The sequence below is a fragment of the Notechis scutatus genome, chromosome 4 (genome assembly GCF_049901735.1).
Source record: "Notechis scutatus isolate UNSWTSFEM ecotype Mainland chromosome 4, rNotScu1.2, whole genome shotgun sequence".
Taxonomy (NCBI): Eukaryota; Metazoa; Chordata; class Lepidosauria; order Squamata; family Elapidae; genus Notechis; species Notechis scutatus.
Genome location: NC_142012.1, coordinates 113,710,015 through 113,730,654, shown reverse-complemented (window position 1 = coordinate 113,730,654; position 20,640 = coordinate 113,710,015). Strand labels below are relative to the sequence as shown.

At 37.9% G+C, this 20,640-nt stretch overlaps 1 protein-coding gene across 1 annotated transcript in view; it reads right to left on the bottom strand.

Annotated features, from left to right (window-relative positions):
- The window catches only part of PDZD8 (PDZ domain containing 8), a 34,181-nt gene extending 18,600 nt beyond the window's left edge, over positions 1-15,581 (bottom strand). Inside the window, exons 1-3 of the mRNA XM_026670121.2 lie at positions 14,367-15,581; positions 5,340-5,462; positions 2,291-2,393 (exon numbers count right to left, since the gene is read on the bottom strand). Coding sequence (XP_026525906.1) covers positions 2,291-2,393; positions 5,340-5,462; positions 14,367-15,232 — 1,092 coding nt within the window. The 5' untranslated portion in view covers positions 15,233-15,581. The remainder of the gene's footprint in view (positions 1-2,290; positions 2,394-5,339; positions 5,463-14,366) is intronic.
- Between the last annotated feature and the right edge of the window lie 5,059 nt (positions 15,582-20,640).

Genomic DNA, 20,640 nt, shown 5'->3' with positions numbered 1-20,640 from the left:
GAAAAGTTACTGAGGAGAGAACAGAGCTCTGGCAAAGCAAAAGGAAGTATTGCCTTAGAAAGAAACTCCATTCATGGAATAACTGCTTCGTTGTTTGTTCAAAATTCCATTGTCTTAGTCCTGCTCCATTACCTCATACTCTAATGATCTCAGTGACCTCATCAGGCACATGATGTATTTATATCCAATGAAATGTTTGGCTACTCTAGCCAATCACATGCATTCTATTGTCTGTAAAATCTACAAAAGGAGACTATAACTCTTCCCTTCTTTAGGCTGATCTTTGCCTCCTCTGGTGTCAATAAAGCAATTTATTCTTCAATGTAATATGTCCTGGCGTCTGGTTTAATGAAACCCTTTTAAGGAAGTACTCCCTACTACAATTTCAAGGTTTAATAATAACTGTTGAATGTAAAGAAAAACTGATTTCTGAAATTTCTTAATCCAGTTACTGGCCAAAGCAAGGATAAATGCCCAGTGAAGCCTGAAAGTATGGAAAACAAAATTTATTTTTTCCAAAATGTTGACCTTAAATGCTTTGCAGTGTCAATGCTTTCAATCCTACTGTATAATATCAGTTGAATTATTTTTAAATCCTGCACTGACCATCAAAGCCCTGTGCAAGAAATAATTTCCACTGAACACTTTTTGGGAGTTGTATTGTTGAACTCTAAGATGCCATCTTACAAGGATGAAGAAAGCAACATAAGCTTTGCAGCAGTATAAAATGTTGTTTTAAAATAGATTCCAGGTGGCAATCATTATGATCTCTACATGATTCATTGCACAATTTTCTAATTGCAGAAATGTGATTAAAGGACCATTCACCTTGAAGAGAGAAATAAATGCTTTGGGCAAGGTTTAACATTCTAAAAGCCATATTTGATGTTTGCATTATTTTTAACATGATAAAGTTGTTCACTTTAGAATAATCAAATAAACATTTCTGAAAAAGGACTTACAGTTTAGTTTGGATCATGTAGGAAATATGTCTGAATGCCCTTTAGCATAAGAGGATCACCATTCTCCTTTTATTCCTTCAGAAGGTTTATTTGCAAAAATATCAAATATTTACAGTATATGGGGAGCATATCAAAAAGGTTATGGAGAAAAAAAAAACCTTTCTCTGATGAGAATAGTTTAAGAACCTTGCTCCAAATTGATCTTTCTGAGATTAAGTAGGAATCACCTGAAAGTTGTAAGATTCATGTAAATCTAAAAAGGGGAGAAGAATCAAGAACAGACATCTTTGATACAACTGGGGTTTCAACTCATGACCAGTTCAATATTCCTTGTCCCAGTGAAAGTGATGGCAACATTAAGGCTTCCTCTTAAAAACCTTGTTTATCATACAATAGGTATCCAATTTAAATTACTTACTTAATTTTGCTTATATGAACAGAAATCTCAGCTAAGTGACAGGATAAAATAGGGGGTCCAATTGGTGTTTTCTGTCAAGTGCAGTGATATTGTGGAATATATACTAAGAATAAGTTTAAAAATATAATCTTACCTTCCACTACTTTAATTCAATAATGCATTAAAAATAGCAATACTGCCACCTACTGTTCAAAAGTATGCAATTATTACATGGGCTGAGGAAAAGAAAATGCCACATCAAGTTATGCTTCTCAAAAAGAAAGAGTGTCATGCCTTTATTTATTTCTAACATTTAGGTACCACCCATCTTACTCTCAGAGTGAGTATTGCCAATCTTATGCCATCAGTGGTAGCAACTAAGAAAAAAAACATTCTCAGATTGGGATCACAGTGAAGACAAAAATAAGTTGTAAATTATAAAACTTATATACCCCCCCAAAAAAAAACCTTAAGAAAGTTTGGAACAGCCATTAAACATAATGGAAAACCACTGCTTTCCTCATCCCCACACCGGGATACTGCCCATTGTTCAAGTAAAGTAATTTAATTTATACCACACCTTTATTTTTTTTACATCAAGGCAGCATACCTAATGTTCTCTCCTCCTACTTTCTCCATAGCAATCCTGTGAGGTAGGCTGGGCTGAGAGACAATAGTTGACTCTGATTCCAATAGGTACACAAAAGGTACCTAAATGTACAGAAAGAATATAAGGAATCTTCTTTCTAGGAGGTGACTGGTCCATGAGATAATGAGCCAAAATTTATACTGGAAACATTTAAAGTTCATACTGTAAGATTATGTATGAAATATAGTATGTTACATATTATATAGCATATTAGGTATATTACATACAATATACCAAATATCGCAGCTGTATGAAACTGAAATTGTGGAAAATATGGCTTACTGTCTTGATGAAAGTCCTTTCTTTGTCTTCCCAAACTTTGTCACTCAATTCAATTGTGCAGTGAATATTTACTTCTCTCTCATAGGATCCAAAAATAAATAATCTGAAATTCAAAGATATAATTATTAGATTACCATTAATTGCTTACAGCTGCTATATTTTCTTTAGCAATTTATTGCTATTTCAGGATACCAGAAGTTAAAAAAAAGAATTTGCACCCTCTAGTGGAAACAGGTAGCAAATGAAAGCAAAGACACAATTTTAACATTTTTCATATACAGTAATATATGCACTGAAATAAGTAACAAGTGTAAACTGCGCATCATTGCAAAGTAAGTAATCATAAAAACTGTGACTGAACGCTAATTTTAATTAACTATATATTAGTGAAATTATTCTAAAGGGAAAATATTCTTTTCTGACAGGACAAACAGGTATCTGTCACCATAACTTTTAAGTACTTTCTGAAAATATGTGCATTATGAAATGTACCTGTCACCTAATTGGAGTAGCCTTTTAAATTTTAATATATATTCAGTATAGCTTGTGTGTGAAGATTCTGCATTTTATAGGAATATTTGTAGTTCTAGTCAACTGTTATTCAATAGCTTAACTGCCAAATAAAATAAGAAAAATAGATTAGATTACAGATCAAGGAAGTCTTACTGGTCTTCTCTATTACTTTTTCTGAATTATACATAAGAAAATATTACAACCTGTCTATGTTGGCTAGTTTTTCTGTATTAACCAACAGGTTTGATTACTTATGTGCTATCAAGTCAGTATTGACTCAGTGACTACAAAGACAGACTTTCTCCATGATGATTTGTCTCTAATCTGGTTCTACATTTCTTCCAATGGAAGGAACACCTATGGCTAGTGTAAACTGACCATCTATTCCGAGAGGTTGTTCTCCTTCCTTCCACTTTTCCAGTGGTAGGACACTTCTCCAGAGACTTAGGTCTTCATATTAAACCTTCATATTCAAAGTAGAATAATTTGAACCTGGTTATGTGTTGCCTCAGGTAAGAACTATGAGTTGATTTGTTTGATGATCCCTTGGTTTGTTATCTTGGCTATCCAAAATATTCTCGGGATTTTGAAGAACAAAGTTCAAAAATGTCAAAACTTTATTCCTGCTTCTTCAAAGTCCCACTTTCATTTACTGCCTGCATAATTTTGATCTTTGTAGGTGTGGGCACATCATTGCATCTGAGTATTTCTTCTTCTTCTTCTAGTTCTTGCTATTTTACCAAGTGTTAATTTGCATCAAGTTAATTGCCAGGTACTTTTTAATGTGACAGCTGATTCTAAAAGGCAGAAGTTATCCACTGTTCCAATATCTTCACTGACAGCTCTAAAGTTGGTTGTTGCACCTGCTTTCATTAGTTTGGTCTTCTTTGGTTTACTCTAATCACTATTTTTTTCATTGTGTTCCTTGACTTTCATTACTAGAGCTTGCAAATCATTTGCATTCTTAGCTATCACTACCCAAAGTACATCCAGTTGTTCTTCAGTTTCCTGAGCTTTTTATCTTGCATCTGATAAGTTAGCTCAAGATACATCATTTTGACAAAGAGAGAAAAGTCTCTGTCTTGCCTATCACCCTCATAACCTACTTAAACAGGACTGTTTACTACCATTATCAACTGTTACCTTCCCACTAATGACTCAGCAGTAATTCCACCAAGTTATACAAGAGGGAAAAACAGGAAGCAGAACTATACCATTACTTCAGCTACTAAAGAGACCAGAAATGTGAAATCTTCTTCTCTTAGCCATTTCCAATGGCAATTGGTTTTGATAAGAGCAGCAGCTTCTGGTTATTTTATAGTTATTACTGAATTATTTTTGCATTCTAGCTGGTCATTCTAATATCAGTAATAAATTGTATATTATTTCCCAAACATTCTTGTTTTCTTTTCCTTCCTCTCCTTTATGATTTTCAGCTTTGACTTATTGCTTTGCAGGCCGCACTGAGAATCTATCCGGCTTAAAGGAGATGTGACCAATGTCTTATTTTAGTTTTGTTATATTTATATATTGCCAGGTTAATATTCTATCATTTTTTCTGAGAAATTCATACATATTGGTATCAGTCCTTAGCTAAAACACAGGACATAGCATTATACCTACCGTGGACTATCTTAGCTCCAGAGTTGATCCATTATAGAATCCCTCAAAGATATGTTCAGCTGTTTTTAATCTTCAAACTCTCTACATCATATGGCAGCCTGTTTCACAAGTTGACAGTTTGTACTACCAGGAAATTAGTCACGATGATTATAGTGAACTTCCTTGTACTTTTTTAATTTTTGGGTTTTGATTTGCTCTCTGGGGCACAGATAATACATCCACACCCTTTTCTATGACAACCATTCAGATATTTGATACTGTTATCATAGCTCCACTCGCTTGAATTTTATGTGCAGATCCTTTAAACATTTCTCATAAAGATAGGTTTCCAAAGCTTTCATTATCTTGGTGGCTCTTCTTGAACTTGGTCTGTTTTCTCACTATGCTTTTTGAACTGTGGTGCCCAGAACTGGACAGATGGAGCAATTCTGATCTCTTAAATGAGCTCTGTGCTTTGAGGTTAATATACCCAAAGCAGCATCAGTCTTTTTTGAGCTGCAACACACTGCTAGTTTGTGTTTAACAAGTTGCTGACGAAGACACACAGTTTCTTTTCCCATACACTATGGTACTGCCAAACCAGTCAATCACCAGTCAATATTTGTGCTATACATATTTCCTACCTAGATGCTGAACTTTACATTATTCCTTGTGAAATTTTATTCTGTTCATTTCTGCCTACTGCTCAAATGCACCTAAATCTTCAGTGTTCCCTCTTATCTAAAGTATAACTATCACAGGAACTCTGTCCTGTTTGCTAATGAAAACTTTTACACTAAAATAAACTGGGATACAAATCCTTAACTTGAAGAATCGTGATTCTAACCTTAACTCTTTCTTAATCCTGCTTACCCAGTCACTTGACTTTAAGATACAAATAAAATCAGTATCACAAGAAGTGCCAAGAACATACCTTGAGCATTCTATTAAAGAAACTTTCAGTCTTCCTTCCGTTAGTGAGAAACCTTGTATACTGAGGCTCTGGTCTCTATATTCTTCAGGTGGCACAACTTGAAATGGAAAAAATGGTTTGAACCTAATCAAAAGATAAGCACATATTATTTATTTAGAGCTGTGATTATAGCAATTCATTCTGTTGCCACAAGATTTTGACAGAAACTATATATAGCCCTAGAAATGAAATAATCACTATCATCATGGCCAGGTATGGAGTATGTATTGCAGTTGTTGCATCCGAAAGTGCTTGAAATTATTTCACATTTTCCAGTAGTACTATTTGTGATCACATTGAAGGTTTTATTTCCCAAAAGACTTGAAAAAATATCCATGTGTTTACTTTTATGATAGGAAATTATAAACATTTATTCAAGAACATGTAGTCTATAACACTTATGATAAATCCATAAGTGAAAAATATGGAAAACTTAAATGGCAACCTCCACAGGAGCAGGCAGGATATATCATACTGACAAAAGCAGTATTGCAATTCAAGTTTTACCCTTTTTAAACAAATACATGCCCAAAAGGATAATGATTGTTGCATGATGGCACAACAGATTTTCTTCATTCTGATGAAAGGAGCAAGAGCTTGCCAACACTACTGAATTTAATTATATTCTAATTTTAAAAAGAATTGTACAAATAACTGATTGAATTTTGTTTCATGCACTGGTTTCGGAAGGCCAAATTATTTCAGGTTACTCACTACGAGGGTGCTACAATTTCTACAATTAATATCATTTTCATGTTAAAGTTTCCTTTAAGTTGAATATTACTCCTGATGACTTAATGGACATGGAAATGGTTCCCCATTGTATTCCCCAAGATGTTCATGGTGCTATTGTAGGAGAAAATAAGGTGTTATTTAGGAGAAGCTAACACCGCACTTCCAAAATTATCTTCCCAGGTACTTGAGAAGTAATAAACCCTGTCGGCATAAAATATTAGGACATAAACATAGGTTCTAGGAAGCAAGTAACCATCTAGAAAGAAATCATGAGAATACTATCTTTTTCAAAATTACCATAACACTGTTTTTATCCTTCTACTTCATAGACTCCATCTCATTTTTACCTCTCTAAACCCAGTATATCTTGCTATATCCAAACAATTACTTTGCTGTATACAATCGTAAATATATTCTAAGGTAAACTCTATGCAGAGGGTTTCGTCTTCACTCTTTTTAGGTTTGCTTCTGTAGCCTCTGGTGTCATAACAATAATTTGTGTTTCATATGATGAGGGTATATAGATGATCATAATTATGGAGAATTTTTTCCTGCACAATGCCAGCCAAGTATTACCCAAGTCCAACCTGGCTTTTTTTGATAATCAATGTTAGATGCTGCCACTAGCTGGATGTTTTTATGGTTTGTTTTTTTTAAAGGGCGTGTCTTCAAATGAATCTTGACTTCTTGTGACTGCCTAGACAAGTCCCAGCAGTTTTCTTGGCACATTTTCAGTAGTGATTTTTACATTAGCAGTATAAGTACTCAGTAATTGAGTAAGGTGGCCATTAAATAAGACATCACGTGACTGCTTTGCTCAACAACAGTAATCCCAGCACTTTAAGGACTGTCTGTTATTATGCAATGTTCTGAAAAATCAAAATGTTCCCTTATGGGTTAAATTATTTCCATTTTTGTTTTTGTATTCCATTATTCTTTTGCATAAGGATTGCCTAGTTCGTCCTAGGTAGAGATTAGTAATTACAAAGTACATTTTACCTTTTAGAGAAATTATGAAGATAATTTTCCAAATTGTAAAGATGACAAACTAACTATGCTAATTTACCTTGCAAATGTTCTTCTTAATAAGAGAATATCATACTTTACATATCTAGAAAACAGAATCTGTCCAGTGGTGAATAGAGTTCTTAGGTTCCTTAACAATAAGAAAGTTGCATGTCACTATCCTAATTTAAGTCAGACACTGCCACTGCTTTGCAACACAATGCCAACACCTCATGCAGACCAAAACATGTATATCCACATGTATGAGAAAATATGTAGATTACATATTTACCACAATGCTGTTCTATATAAAGTTTCCCCAAGGCAAAAGCAAAAATGGGAAGTTACCTTTTTATGCTCACTCACGCTAGCCTGATGTCAACGACTGCTCACACCAGAGTGGCACAGCCTTACAATTCCTGCATGCCAAATTGGATAAGGAACAGGCTTATGTGCCAGTATTCCCTGGCCATCACTTTTACCCAATCAAAATCAGAGCCCTATGAGAATTTGGTCCTGTTCTGCTTGGGTAAAATATACCATAGGAAATGAAAGAGAAAAAAGAAAAATAATTTACAAAATATACAAAAACACCCTGATAACCATGCTAAATTTGCTTAGTGAAATCTTAGAGAGATGATGGTTTTGAGAGTTAACATCATGTTGAGAATCCGATAGAAGATAATCAATTATATATTTGCATTATATTACACATTAAATAAATTGTATATGTAGACAATTATATTCTACGTGTTTACTGTACTATAAGAAATTTCCCTTATTTGCATTACTATTTGTTAGCATATAATCAGTTTACTGAAACTGTAAAATAAAGTTCCAACTAATTCTCAAAAGAGTTATTTGTTTTTTCAATGAAGATTTGTTTTAAAGACTCAGCATCACAACTCTAGAATTCTCCATGCCCTTTCCAAAAAAGTCACATGTACACTGGAAATAAAAATAGTATTCTTTAGGCAAAACTTAAGAACATCCTGTATCCACCAAAGAATATATGCATATTCAAATAATGTTAACTGAAATAACAAATAGGTTTGCCAATTGTGCATCACATCAGATTATCAGGTACATTAATACCTGTTCTAACAGATAATTAAAAAGAAACTGTTCTGATCAAGTAATTATGAGGACTACAAGATCTCATTCTCATATCACGATTATAAATGTTGTGAATCCATATAGTGACCCTTCCTTCTAAACACACATACACAGAAGTGCTGCAGAGTTTTAGGAATGTAAAATAAATAGATAGTAACAGAATCCAATGTCATCTGTCATAAGTGTAAGAAAAGTAGCATCTATAAGGAAGTAGCATCCTTGAGGATGTTACGCAGAAAAAAAGGAATAATTATATACAAAAACATAAATTATTGGTTAACATTTAAAGTGCATACAAAAATGGGCATAAAATGAACATCTAACTTGATACACTGAGGATATATACATGCCAACTTTTTAAAATATAATTTTATTAAGGATTTTAATTACAATAGTAAAATCTAATTTAAACTAAAAGAATAGAAAAAATGAAAGGTACAAACAAAAACAAGAGAGTAGAAAACAGAAAGAAAAATATATATAAAGAAATGACTCCCAATGTTCACAACAAGGATAAATAATTTTAGTAACTCTTCACTCCCTTTTAGTTTGCAACCAATTCATCCCATATCCCATCTCTTATCTACTGGTAGTCCTTCATTTATGACCCATTCATTTAAGAACCATTCCAAGTTAACATGGATCTGAAAAAAGCGAGTTATGACTGCACCTTGCACATATGACTGTTACAGCAGCCCTGCAGTGACATGATCAAAATTTGGAAGCTGTGGCAACCAGCATTTAACAATGGCTGCAGCATCTCAAGGTCACATATTTGCCAGTTGTGATCTTTCCAGGGGTGCTTCTCACAAGTAAAGTCAATGGAAGAAACTGGGTTTGCTTAATGACTGCAGTGAATTGTTTAACGACTGCAGCAAAAAAAAAAAGCAGGCACAACTCATTTAACAACCACATTGCTTAGTGATGAAAGTTCCAGTGTCAATTGTGGTTGTAAATTGAGGATTACCTGCATAATCTTTTCAGTCCTGGTATCAGCTGAAAGTCTATTAACAACATAACATATCTTATTTTAACCTTGATAACCCTTATATTTCTTCCTTTTTAAAAATAATCTTAACCTTTAGTCAGTCAAATAATGTAGAACTTGATTTCTTTTGATAAGATTCTTCAGAGCTTTAACAAGCCTCTTTGTAAATCCAGTATAACAAAAATTACCCAGATAATTTGCTACAACTGAATCCAGAGCACTGATTCCATGAGCAAATGTCTATGGAGATTCTCATGCATCCAGGTCATGGTTGTCCCATAGGTGCTTTTTTTCCCCAGGAGGCAACTGGACTTTCTGGTTTTCTGGTCACTGACTTTCTTCTGAGATGAAGAAGCTTCTTGGATATGAAACGAAACGCCTTCAAAGAAAAACCAGAAAGTCCAGTTGCTTCTTGAAAAAAAAAGCATTTTTGGGGAGTTCCATGAGCACTTATAGGCATTTCCTACTTCACCAATGTAACACCTCTATTCTGCAAGCTGCACAAGTTACATTAATGTCCAAGTGCAATTCAAAGCGTTGATTATCACCTTCAACCTCTTTAGGACCTAGTTAACTTTAAAACCATCTTTCCCCTAATTCATCTCTCAAAACAGTAAGTTTTGGTACAGTACAGATGGCAAGCTCTAAGTCCTAGCTTTAAAGCATTGCCATTTAAGAGGCCCACCATCTCTTATTCTATAAAATGAGAGCAAACCTCACTCCCTACTAGCACTAATGATGTTACCTCATTTGGTAATGAATGTTTGCAAGAAAACAACCAAGCTTGGAGAACACCAAGGACCCTGCAGACACACAGCATCACTGTAGCTCTATCTGCCTTATAGCAAATACTTGGCATAGCATTTTCCCTGAAGTCTTTAAAGCCTGACTCTCCTGAACCTTTGCAAAACCTACTGTGAGGTACTGTGGGCTGATCTGATAGCATATTTTAGTATTTGATTGTGATGACTTTTCTCCAGAGCTACATAGTTCTTAAGGCTAGTTGGTCGCTATGCTTATTATTTTATGCTATTATTTTAGCCCAAATATATAAGCTACCGAGAATTACTCTGATGACTGATGTGGCATTTAAGTTGCTAAATTTATTGATTAAAACAAACTTAATTAAAATGAAGTAACTCCCAATTTTCTTTTATTAATTTGTAGGGGGACTACCTATTCCCTCTCTCATACATTTATTACACATAACTGTTCTTAAATCCAGAGATTCAGAACAGGTAATTCTGCAGATGTTACTAAACTACAGCTTCTATTATTCCCCTCATCATCATTCATGCCTAGCATGAGTCTGGAACACTGTAATTCAACATCTGGAGTATGACAAGTTTCCCACTTTAATGTGTTCTTTAATGTATTCTAGTTTTCAGTTGTTATTGTACTGCTGTAAAAATACTGTAAAAATCTTCTACTCAGAAAACCTAGATGTTATCCAGTCCCACTTACTTAAGAACATTTGTATGACAGGCAGCTCAATTAATGAATCATAAAAGCTTTAAACCAACAATACGCTATAGTACAGTATATGTACAGTATTCATAACCAATCCCTTAGGCACCAAAATATCTAGTGCATGGTCTTAATCTCCTTCTGAAAGATATTAGGAAGGGAGAAATTTTAATCTGGGGAGGGGGAATCTGTTCCATAGGATTAGGTCAGCCATGAAACCATCCTGCTTTTATGCCTGGCTGTCTGATCTTCTAAGGGAAAGGAATAAAGAGCATAACTTGGGGGAAGGAGTAGACTTTTAATATTAGCCATCTGTCCATGAGTTGGGCAGCCATATAGATTTGTATGAGAAATAAATAATTGTCTATAATTAATCAAGCAGTTTTTCTTCCTCTTTTACCTATACATACAATATTTGTAAAACCTACATATCTATTATTAGAAGAGGACTTCCTTGTATTTATTGAAATTGTGCAATCACCACAAATGCTATTCAAGTGAGGATTAATCAGGTTTGAAAATACAATATCTGATTCTGGGTTAAAGCATCCATCTTTAGAAGAAGAAAAATGCAGGAATACTTTTAACATAATGAAAAGAATTCACAAGACACGTGCAAACATATTAGAGCGAAGACAAATGCTAACTTTGCTATGTTAGTCCTGATTCAAAAACAGAAAATTTTACACTGGTCCAATTAAAATGTAATATTCTAAAGCCTTTTCCTGCTCAAGAGTGTTACAAACTCTTTTTAACTTGTCTAGCAATCTATAACTGCATACAGAAAAGAACTCCCACCATAGAGGGATGAAAAGTAAGCTTTACTTTTGTCAAAGCGACATCAGTAACTCATGAGTTTTAATGGTTTTTTCAGAGATGCGTGTATTTATTGGATATATCCTCCCACCTTCATTCAAAGAGACTATTTGTTTACATCTATCAATAACAAAAATAATAAAACAAGAACAAATAAAGCTTTCTGAAAAAGCTCAGTTTTTAATAGTTTACAGCAGTGTTTTTAAAAGTGTGGTTGTAGGACCCCTCGAGGTCCACAAGACCCTTTCAAGGATCTGCAAAATCAAAATTATTTCCCAGCTGATGTTGACTTATGGAAAGCCAAAGGGGGCAGATCAAATTTGTGGGGGAAGGTTATTTCAAAATGCACGTGCAGCAACCAAAAAACAGCATTCCGAGCAGTAAGATTTAGGTTGCTAAAAGTAGTATGCCACAGTTCAATGTCACGTACAAGACAGAGATCAAACTTCTCCTAGCACTTTTCAAGGTAGCCACTGTGACACTAGTCAGACTTTATACTGAAGATTGAACCCTTTCTTAATATTAGCACAAGGTTCTTAAAGTAATACTTCAGATCCATAAGTCCATCATATGAGAGAGCTGCCTATTTTATATACTGATTTTATTTATATCCAATTCAATGCTGACTGTGGATAGTGTACAACTAAAAACAACCAAGCACGTGATCTAAAATCAAGCAAAAGATAACAAGCATAACAGAAACAAGCATGCAACATTAACTGAAACAGAAAAAGACTCGGATCCCTGAACTAACCCAGAGCTGGGGGAGAGGGGTTTTTAAAATTGTTTAAATTGAACGCCTAGTTTAGTTCAAACCTCCAGGAAATGCTATTCCAAATAACATAGAAGTCACACTTAAGTCCCATTAGAGGACAATGGTTAATGGATGGGAAATACATTACTCTGCCAGATGTTACAGGACAGGTAAAGAGCATGGGAGTGAGATGGTTCCTCAGAAAGCCACACCTTATTGCATTAAGGTTTTATACTTTGAATTTTATCTGAATGCTCACTAGCAGTATTGCATGGTTATACTGAAGTATGTTCATAATTGTTTGTGTTGCTGCATTCTGCACCAATTTTAGCTTCTGAATGGTCTCCCAGGAGGCCCATTGCAACAATCCACAATCCAGGTAAGATGACTGAGATATAAATAACTGCGAGAAGATATTCAGTCCATAAAAGAGTATAATTGGTGCACCAGCTTAACTTCCAGATCACAACTGTCACCTGCTCTTTGAGAACCCAGAATTGTATACCAGTTCTGTCTAGGGAAGTGCAACATTATTTAACTGGAGAAAGTCCGGCATTTAAAGAACCAGGAACCATAGCTATTGGGGTAGCTACCCCATCCAGACTCCAATAATCTTTAGGCACAAAATCTCAACCTCATTACTCACTCAACCAAGGCTAAGCTGTCTATCATCATACTGATGTTTCAACAAATGACACTACCCAGATGGTTCACATAAATGTTAAACAGGAGGAAAGAGAGTCAAGTGCTGAGGCACCCCGCAAAGACAGAGCATATGTAAAAACCAGCTATGTCAAAAGAAGGAAAACCATTGAAACACTGCACCTCCATTCCCAAGTTCTCTAGCAATCCAGAAAAACTTCATAATCAATACGAAGGAGAACCAGATGGTCACACAAGCCTCATCCTGCCTTTGCCAAAGCTCACAGATTAAGTGAAATAAATGCTATCGTTCTCAGCTGAATGGGCAGATGATGTATAAATGTGGGGTGAATATAGAACCAAGGGCTGGAAGGGACCTTAGACATCGTCCAATCCTCTGCTCAAGGCAGGAATCTGATAGCAGTGACCAATATGAATTGATAACTTTGATGTATTTTGTTGATGTGAAGGGAAGGAATAAAGATAACATTTCAAAACAAATTTATGAAGAGTAAATGAATCAAGAAAAAGACTATGAAAGTTGTACTTGTATAGAGTTGCGGAAATTCTGAAAAACAATTACAGGTAATCCTCGACTTACAGCAGTTCATTTATAGTGACCATATGAAATTAGAATAGTCACAATGGCACTGAAAAAATGATTGTTTTTCACATTTACAACCATTATAGTGTCCCCATGGTCACATGATCAAAATTCAGATGCTCAGCAACTGACTATTTATGACAGTTACAGTGTCCAGTGTTCTGTGATCACCTTTTGTAACCTTCTCACAAGCAAAGTCAATGATGCAAGCCAAGTCCGTTTAACAATCGTGTTACGAACTTAACTGCAGCGATTCACTTAACTGGGACAAGGTCATACAATGGGGCAAACCTCACTTAGCACATGTCTCACTTAGCAACATAAATTTTGGTCTCAATTGTCGTAAGCTGAGGACTACCTGTATATAATTAAAAACAAAAAACAAAATGCAAGGATTATCGAGTGAAATAAGGCTTTGCCAAGCAGAGATGTACAGAAAAGCCCAATTATTAGTATGGTGAAAACTAGATTTAGGTACAGTACATTTTTTAATTAATGCATTAATTTCTTTGGCTTATTGTTTCTTACTCCTTTTATTATCCCTTCCTAATTCTGTTTCCCAAGAAAGGGAGTAGTGTAATGCGTAATGTGGATATAAAAAATTAAGCATCCTCTATAATAATGTGAGATTTGAGCTTTCTTCAGGAAACGTGCATGGTTTACGGTGAATATACATTGATAGCCAAGTTTGTTCAATTTCTTCATTTATCACTGTTCCAGAAGACATTTCTGTTATACTTCACACTGTCCTAACCAATTTCTTCAGATTAATACCCCAACTGAAGTATATTCTTCTTCCATTCCCACCCATTTTATACAAGCACGACATTAACTCGACCTCCTCATCCCGAAACAACTTACCTGATTTTATAGTGAGGTAAGGTATGCTTGCGCTTGATCACTTTCTTGAACTGATTGACAATGATGGAAGTCAGTTGGGGCAAGGGTCTTCCTTCAAACTGTGACTTGACCTCAAGGTCGATCAAAGGCTCCTCGACAAAAGCAAAAGACCAGTGCGTGAAGGGTATACGGGTGAAGACCAGCCTCACCCGACCCACAATTTTAGAGATTTTGGCGAACAGATACGCCGACTTGCCAAAAACCAGGTCCGCATCAATGGCTAAGTGGAAGCCCCCATCGTACTCCAGGTCAACTTCAAAGTCCAGCTCTTCTGGACAGCCTTCCTCGTTACAGGTCACCGGCCGCAATATCTTGATGTTTTTAAAGAGGGGGATGACGTTGCCAAAGGAGACATCCCGCAAGCTGAGCCCCTCCAACACTTTGCCAGTCACCTTGGTCTGCAAAAGCTCCTCGAATTCCACCTTGATTTTCCTGGTGACCCAGTGGCGGATCAAGGAGGTGTCCTTGAGTTCCCTGAAGAGAAAGAGGCAGATGGCATTGAGCCAGTAGAGGGTCTCCTCCGTGCACTCCACCAAAGAGGGCGATTCCTGGCCGGGGGCCTTGAGGCTTTGCTCGCTTTTGGAAGAAGGCTGGCTGACAAAAGATCCGGGGAAAAACGCTTCCTGCCCCAAGATGAGGATGCCGGTTAAATACTCCTTGAGGGTCGAGTCCGGCATTACCCTGGTAACAAAGAAGTGGGAGCTGCGAAGCCGGGACACTCCGGTGATGGCTTCGGGCTGCCTCCGGAAAAAGAGCAGGAGCTGGGCGAGCAGCGTGAGGAAGGAGCCCAGCAGAGCTGACAGCAATATGCCATAGACCGACAGCATCGCCTCGCCTCGGGCGCCCTTCGCTGCCTCGACCAAACGCGCCGGTTTCCCCCCGACAGCCCACCTTTTTACGCCGTATCCGGCAGCGGCCAGGCCATCCCCGCCTCCTCCATCTTGACGACGACGACGACCTGCGGAAAACCACCGCCCCCCCTTCCCCACCCCGCGCTCAAGTCAGGACGCCAAACTCGGCGCTGCCTTCCCCTCCCCGCTCCGCCCTCAGCCGGCGAGGCCAAAAGCCGCCGCCGCCGCGCGCACAACTCCCTCCTTCTCTGACCCCCACCGAGTCTCTTTCGCGGCGGCGGCATCCGGGTCTTTCCTTCTTTCCCTTCCGCCGCCAGCCTCTCTCCCCACCCCCACCCCCCGCCGCACTCTCCCTCCACTCCCCCTTTTCGTAGGAGAAGAAACCAACAGCTGCTTCTCTACCTTTGCTCCGCTCCTTCCATAGGTCTGGATTGGAGGAAGCGGGGAGGTATGGAGGGTGACGTCATAGGGCACGCCGCCCCCTTCGCGCTGACCTCATAATACTGCGGAGGGAGGAAACAACAAACCCCCCCAAAAAAGAGACGGGGGGTAAATCCCAACCCCCCTTGCCGGTAGAATGTGCGCGTGCGCATTCCCTCCTCCCGGCCTCTTCCCTAGCGAAGTGCTTCAAAGCGGCTTGGTCGGCGAAGAGAAGCGTGGGCGAGTTAGAGAGAGAGAGAGAGAGAGAGAATGATCTCGCTTTTGCAGGCCAATAAATCGGATGAGCTTTGCCCTTTTCGGTCCGGTCGTCCTCCTGACCGGAAGAGGGATTTCCAGTTCAATGTCAAATAAGAAGGGTGCAAAAATGACAGGCTGGTTAACGATTGTACGGCCCGTTGCTTTGGCTATAGGTGGTCCTTGACTTGCGACCACACTTGAGCCCCAACATTTCCGTTGCTAAGTTTAGACATTTGTTAAGTGAATTTTGTCCCCGTTTTATGACCTTTCTTGCCACGGTTGTTAAGTGAATCACCGCAGTTATTAAATTAGTAACGTGGTTTGTGGAAAGGAAAGTTAACGAGGACAGTGGTGTCACCCAAGCAGGAAAAGCCCAAAGGGAACATCAAGCCAGCCATAGAACAAACTTGCATAGGAAAAGGAATCAAATAAAAGGTAGTAAAGAAGCCCCTTAGACAAAATCCCAAATAATTAAGAGAACTAGGGAAACAAGAAAAGAAAATCCTTCCAAATCAGCAAAACAAACAGACAAAAGACACAAAATATATTGCAAAGGAGACAGACAGGAGATTGCCACAAAACAAATATAAGAAAACATTAGGACGAAACGAAACTGATAATCCAATCAAACCACCCTGCGGAGTTTACCCTCCGGTGGAAATGAAGACAACCCCTGACAGGATTTAAAACATTAAGAAATACGAACACAAGCACTCACACACAAAAGGAGAAAAAAGTATAAAAATCAGGGGCTTATTATACAAAGCTAGCTAGCCCCAGGAACGCAGACTTCTTGCTATCTCTCCCCTTCCTGAAACTTTTATAAAAAGATCCAGCTTTCAAGCAGTTGTCTGTATCCTTGCACCGGATCCTTGCTCTCCCAGCAGGAAAATCGAATCCTCAGAAGAAAGGCATTTTCCAAGCCTTTCAACAGGTTAAGAGAATCTCTCTCCCTCATTGTCAGAAGGTTGCGAAAGGAGATTGCACGACCCTGGAAGCCGTCATAAATATGAATCAGTGGCCAAGTATCTGTATTTTGATCACGTGATCATGGGGGTGCAGCAACGGTCATAAATGTGAACAATGGTCATAAGTCTAGAGATTTTTAGTCATCCAGGTCATGGTTGTCGCAAAGGTGCTTTTTTCAGGAGACAACTGGACTTTCTTGTTGTTTTTTAAGATGTTTTGCTTCTCATCCAAGAAGCTTCTTCAGCTCTGATAGGATAGTGGGGAAATGGAAGGATTTATACTCCTTGCAGACAACTGGTCATTTGCATACTTTTAGAACAGGAGTGTCAAACTCACACTGTCGTGGCTGCGTCACATGACAAATCAGGACTTTCCCCCCTTAAAAATCAGGCACGAGCATGGCCAGCAAGTAATGCATCCGGCCCGTGGACCAGGAGTTTGACAGCACTTCACTAACTTGTGCAATTCAAGGTGCTGGTTGTCACCTTTAAAGCCCTTCATGGCTTGAGTCCAGGTTATCTAAGGAAACATCTCTTGCCAGTCACATCCACCCGACCCATTAGAGCGGGGAGGCAGGGAATACTGTGGGTCCCATCCCTGAGGGAGATACACCTGTTGGGACCCAGAAGAAGGGCCTTCTCCGTGGTGGCTCCGTCTCTCTGGAACATCATTCCCCCAGAGATTAGAATGGCCCCCTCACTAATAGTCTTCCGAAAGGCAATGAAGGCTTGGTTTTGCCAGCGGGCCTGGGGAACCCAGAGAGGGATGGAGCCCATCAAATGGCTAATGTGATCTGCTATCGTCGGGGTGGGGGGTGGGAGTTGGTTTTTGATTTTTTGTTGTTTTGTTTTTTGTTTTCCCAACTTTTGTTCTATTGTCCTTTACTAATTTATTTGATTCTTTTTGTTAGTTTTTATTGTTTTTATTTTTATTTTTTGTTTAAAAATATGGTTTTACATTGTGTAAGCCACCTTGAGTTGCCATGGGCGAATAGGCGGCAATATAAATTAAATAAATAAATAAACCTGTCAGAGCTGAAGAAGTTTCTTGGATAAGAAGCGAAATGTCTTCAAAGAAAAAATAAGAAAGTCCAGTTGCCTCCTGAAAAAGCACCTTTGGGACAATTGTTATAAGTCACTTTTCTCAGTGCTGTTGTCACTAAATGAGCTGTTGTAAGTTAAGGACTACCTGTACTGATTTCGAAGGAGGCATGACAACCTGACTTGTTTCTTTTATGCAGCAGTGGGTCACATCTCTAACCATTTCCTCCCCTTTAGGAATTTTTGAGGCAAAATGCTCATGATATTTAGAAACGGCAGTGTCTGTTTCTAACTAGGGAAAAGTGATAAAAGTGGTTCAAGCACAGAAAAAAATATTCTAATTCAAAAAGCAAATATAATAATATAATTTAAACAACAACAATAATTGAATAAAAGCTATTCTTAAACTGTACAAAAAAGCTAAGTTGAAAAGTTATAGGTTATGTGAAATAAACAGCTGAAAACAACAGAATGAGGATTTACAACAGTTTCAGAAAATCAAGATTATGATGATCATATTTGTTTGCAGAGCTGCTTTCCCAAAGTAGAATAAAAATACTCCCTAGAAAGGGCTGCCAATGAAAATATTGAAGTTGAAATAGAAATCAAAGAGACAGTGGGCCAATCTTTTGGAAGTGGAAGACATCTGGAATTTTGAGAATCAGAATGGTCAAACAAATGGCAACTTCAAATCTCAACAAATAAATGCTCTGTCCTACATATTGGCAAAAAAAAGTCAGAAAATAAAATGCAGGCTGAATAGTCAAGACCTTGTTGATGATCCAAACTCTGTCAAGGATCTTGGAGTACTCATCTCAAATGACCTAAGTGCTAGAGCCCACTGTAACTACATAGCCAAGAAGGCATTAAGAGTTGTTAATCTAATCCTACATAGCTTCTTCTCTGGTAATATCACACTACTAACTAGTGCATACAAAACATTTGCTAGACCTATACTTGAATACAGCTCATCAGTCTGGAACCCATATCATGTATCTGATATTAACACAATTGAAAAAGTCCAGAAATATTTCACAAGAAGAGTTCTCCGCTCCTCTGCACATTGCAGAATACCTTATGCCACCAGACTTGAAACTCTAGATCAAATGCCTCCTGTCTTCACCTGATCTTTAACAAATCACTGGAGATGTGTTATGTTCCTTCTTGTTTTAAATGCTCTACTACCATCAAAGCTTATATCTGTAGGTAGATTATAAGCTTTCTGACAGATAGAAAGGAACAGGTGAAGTTGGGGAAAATCATATTAAACACCCAAACTCAATACAGAGAAATTATCAAGCCTGTCATTTGTACTTGTATAATTGTCTGATTTGATACTATTACTAAAAAGGACAGGTGCAGACTTCAATGGATAGTTAGGACTGCAGAAAATATGGTTGCAACCAGCCTGCCTTCCATTGAGGACCTGTATACAGCATGGGTCAGAAAGAGGGCTGAGAAGACTACACATCCTGGACAAAAACTGTTTCAACTTCTCCCCTCAGGGCGCCAATACAGGGCATTGCATGCCAGAACAACTAGAAACAGAGATAGTTTTTTTTTCCTCCTGCGATCACTGTGCTGAATAAATGTCTATAGAGACTCCCTCTTCTGACCCAACCTGGTTCCAAAAAAGCAAACACAAGACAAAGGCAGCAGCCCCCACCTTTTAAGGTTTAATCCATGAATTCTGTTTCTTCACAGATAAAAGGCTGCTTCCAACTAATTAGCTCAGACAAGAAAGAGCCTTGCCAAGTTGTTTGTCAAGGCTGCCAAAAACCTAGAGATAAGAACTAGTTTCCAAGAATTTTCAAATACTAATTATGATGTCCACGAGGCTGAGTCTCAGAGCGTCTTTGCCTTCTGCAAAGAACGCTTCTTCAAACCTGGCTTTTATCCTCTTGAGGGAGGGGCCACTACCTTGCAGCCTTACTCCCAAGTCGCCTGTGCTGCTGTAACTGCTCTCTCCTATGATCAAACCTGCATGCATGCGCACTTGACACAGGCTCCTCATCACTGCTGCCAGCCCCCACAATCTCTGAAGGCAGCAGTCCACTCCCTAATTTAGGTCCTGGCCCCTCATCTGAATCCTCACTCTCCTCCACCATCCGCATCTGCTGCCGGCTAACCACAACACTCCCAGATCATGGTTGTCCCAAAGGTACTATTTCAAGAAGGAGCTGACTTTCTGGAAAGTATATTTACTCATGTATTATGGCTGTATTACTTTTATCTGTTGGATAGGATAGGATAGGGTAGGATAGATGTTTTGCATGTACACTGAGAACTGCTGTAGCAGAGAGAAATTCCTTGTGTGTCTAAATACACTTGACCAATAAAGCCTATTCTGTTCTGTCCTGACCACCCCATCTCATCCCATCCCATTCTATTTTATTCTATTCTTAGAATTAAAATTCTAATTAGAGAAGACAGAATTAGAATAGTATACATGTATGTTAACCTTAGATCATAATCTGTGCACAAAAAGATATTTAGAATTTACTAGAACTGAAAGTTGTAATTCACAAAAAATGTTCTCACTTTTGAAACACATAAGCAAGGGAGAAACAAGTGTTTACTATAAATGATGTCTGTAAAGCTTAGTTGGAAACAAAAACATTTCCATTTCCAACTAAGCTTTGCAAAGATGATTGCTATGTGTTTTATTTATAATTTGAAGATGGAGTGGGGGATGGA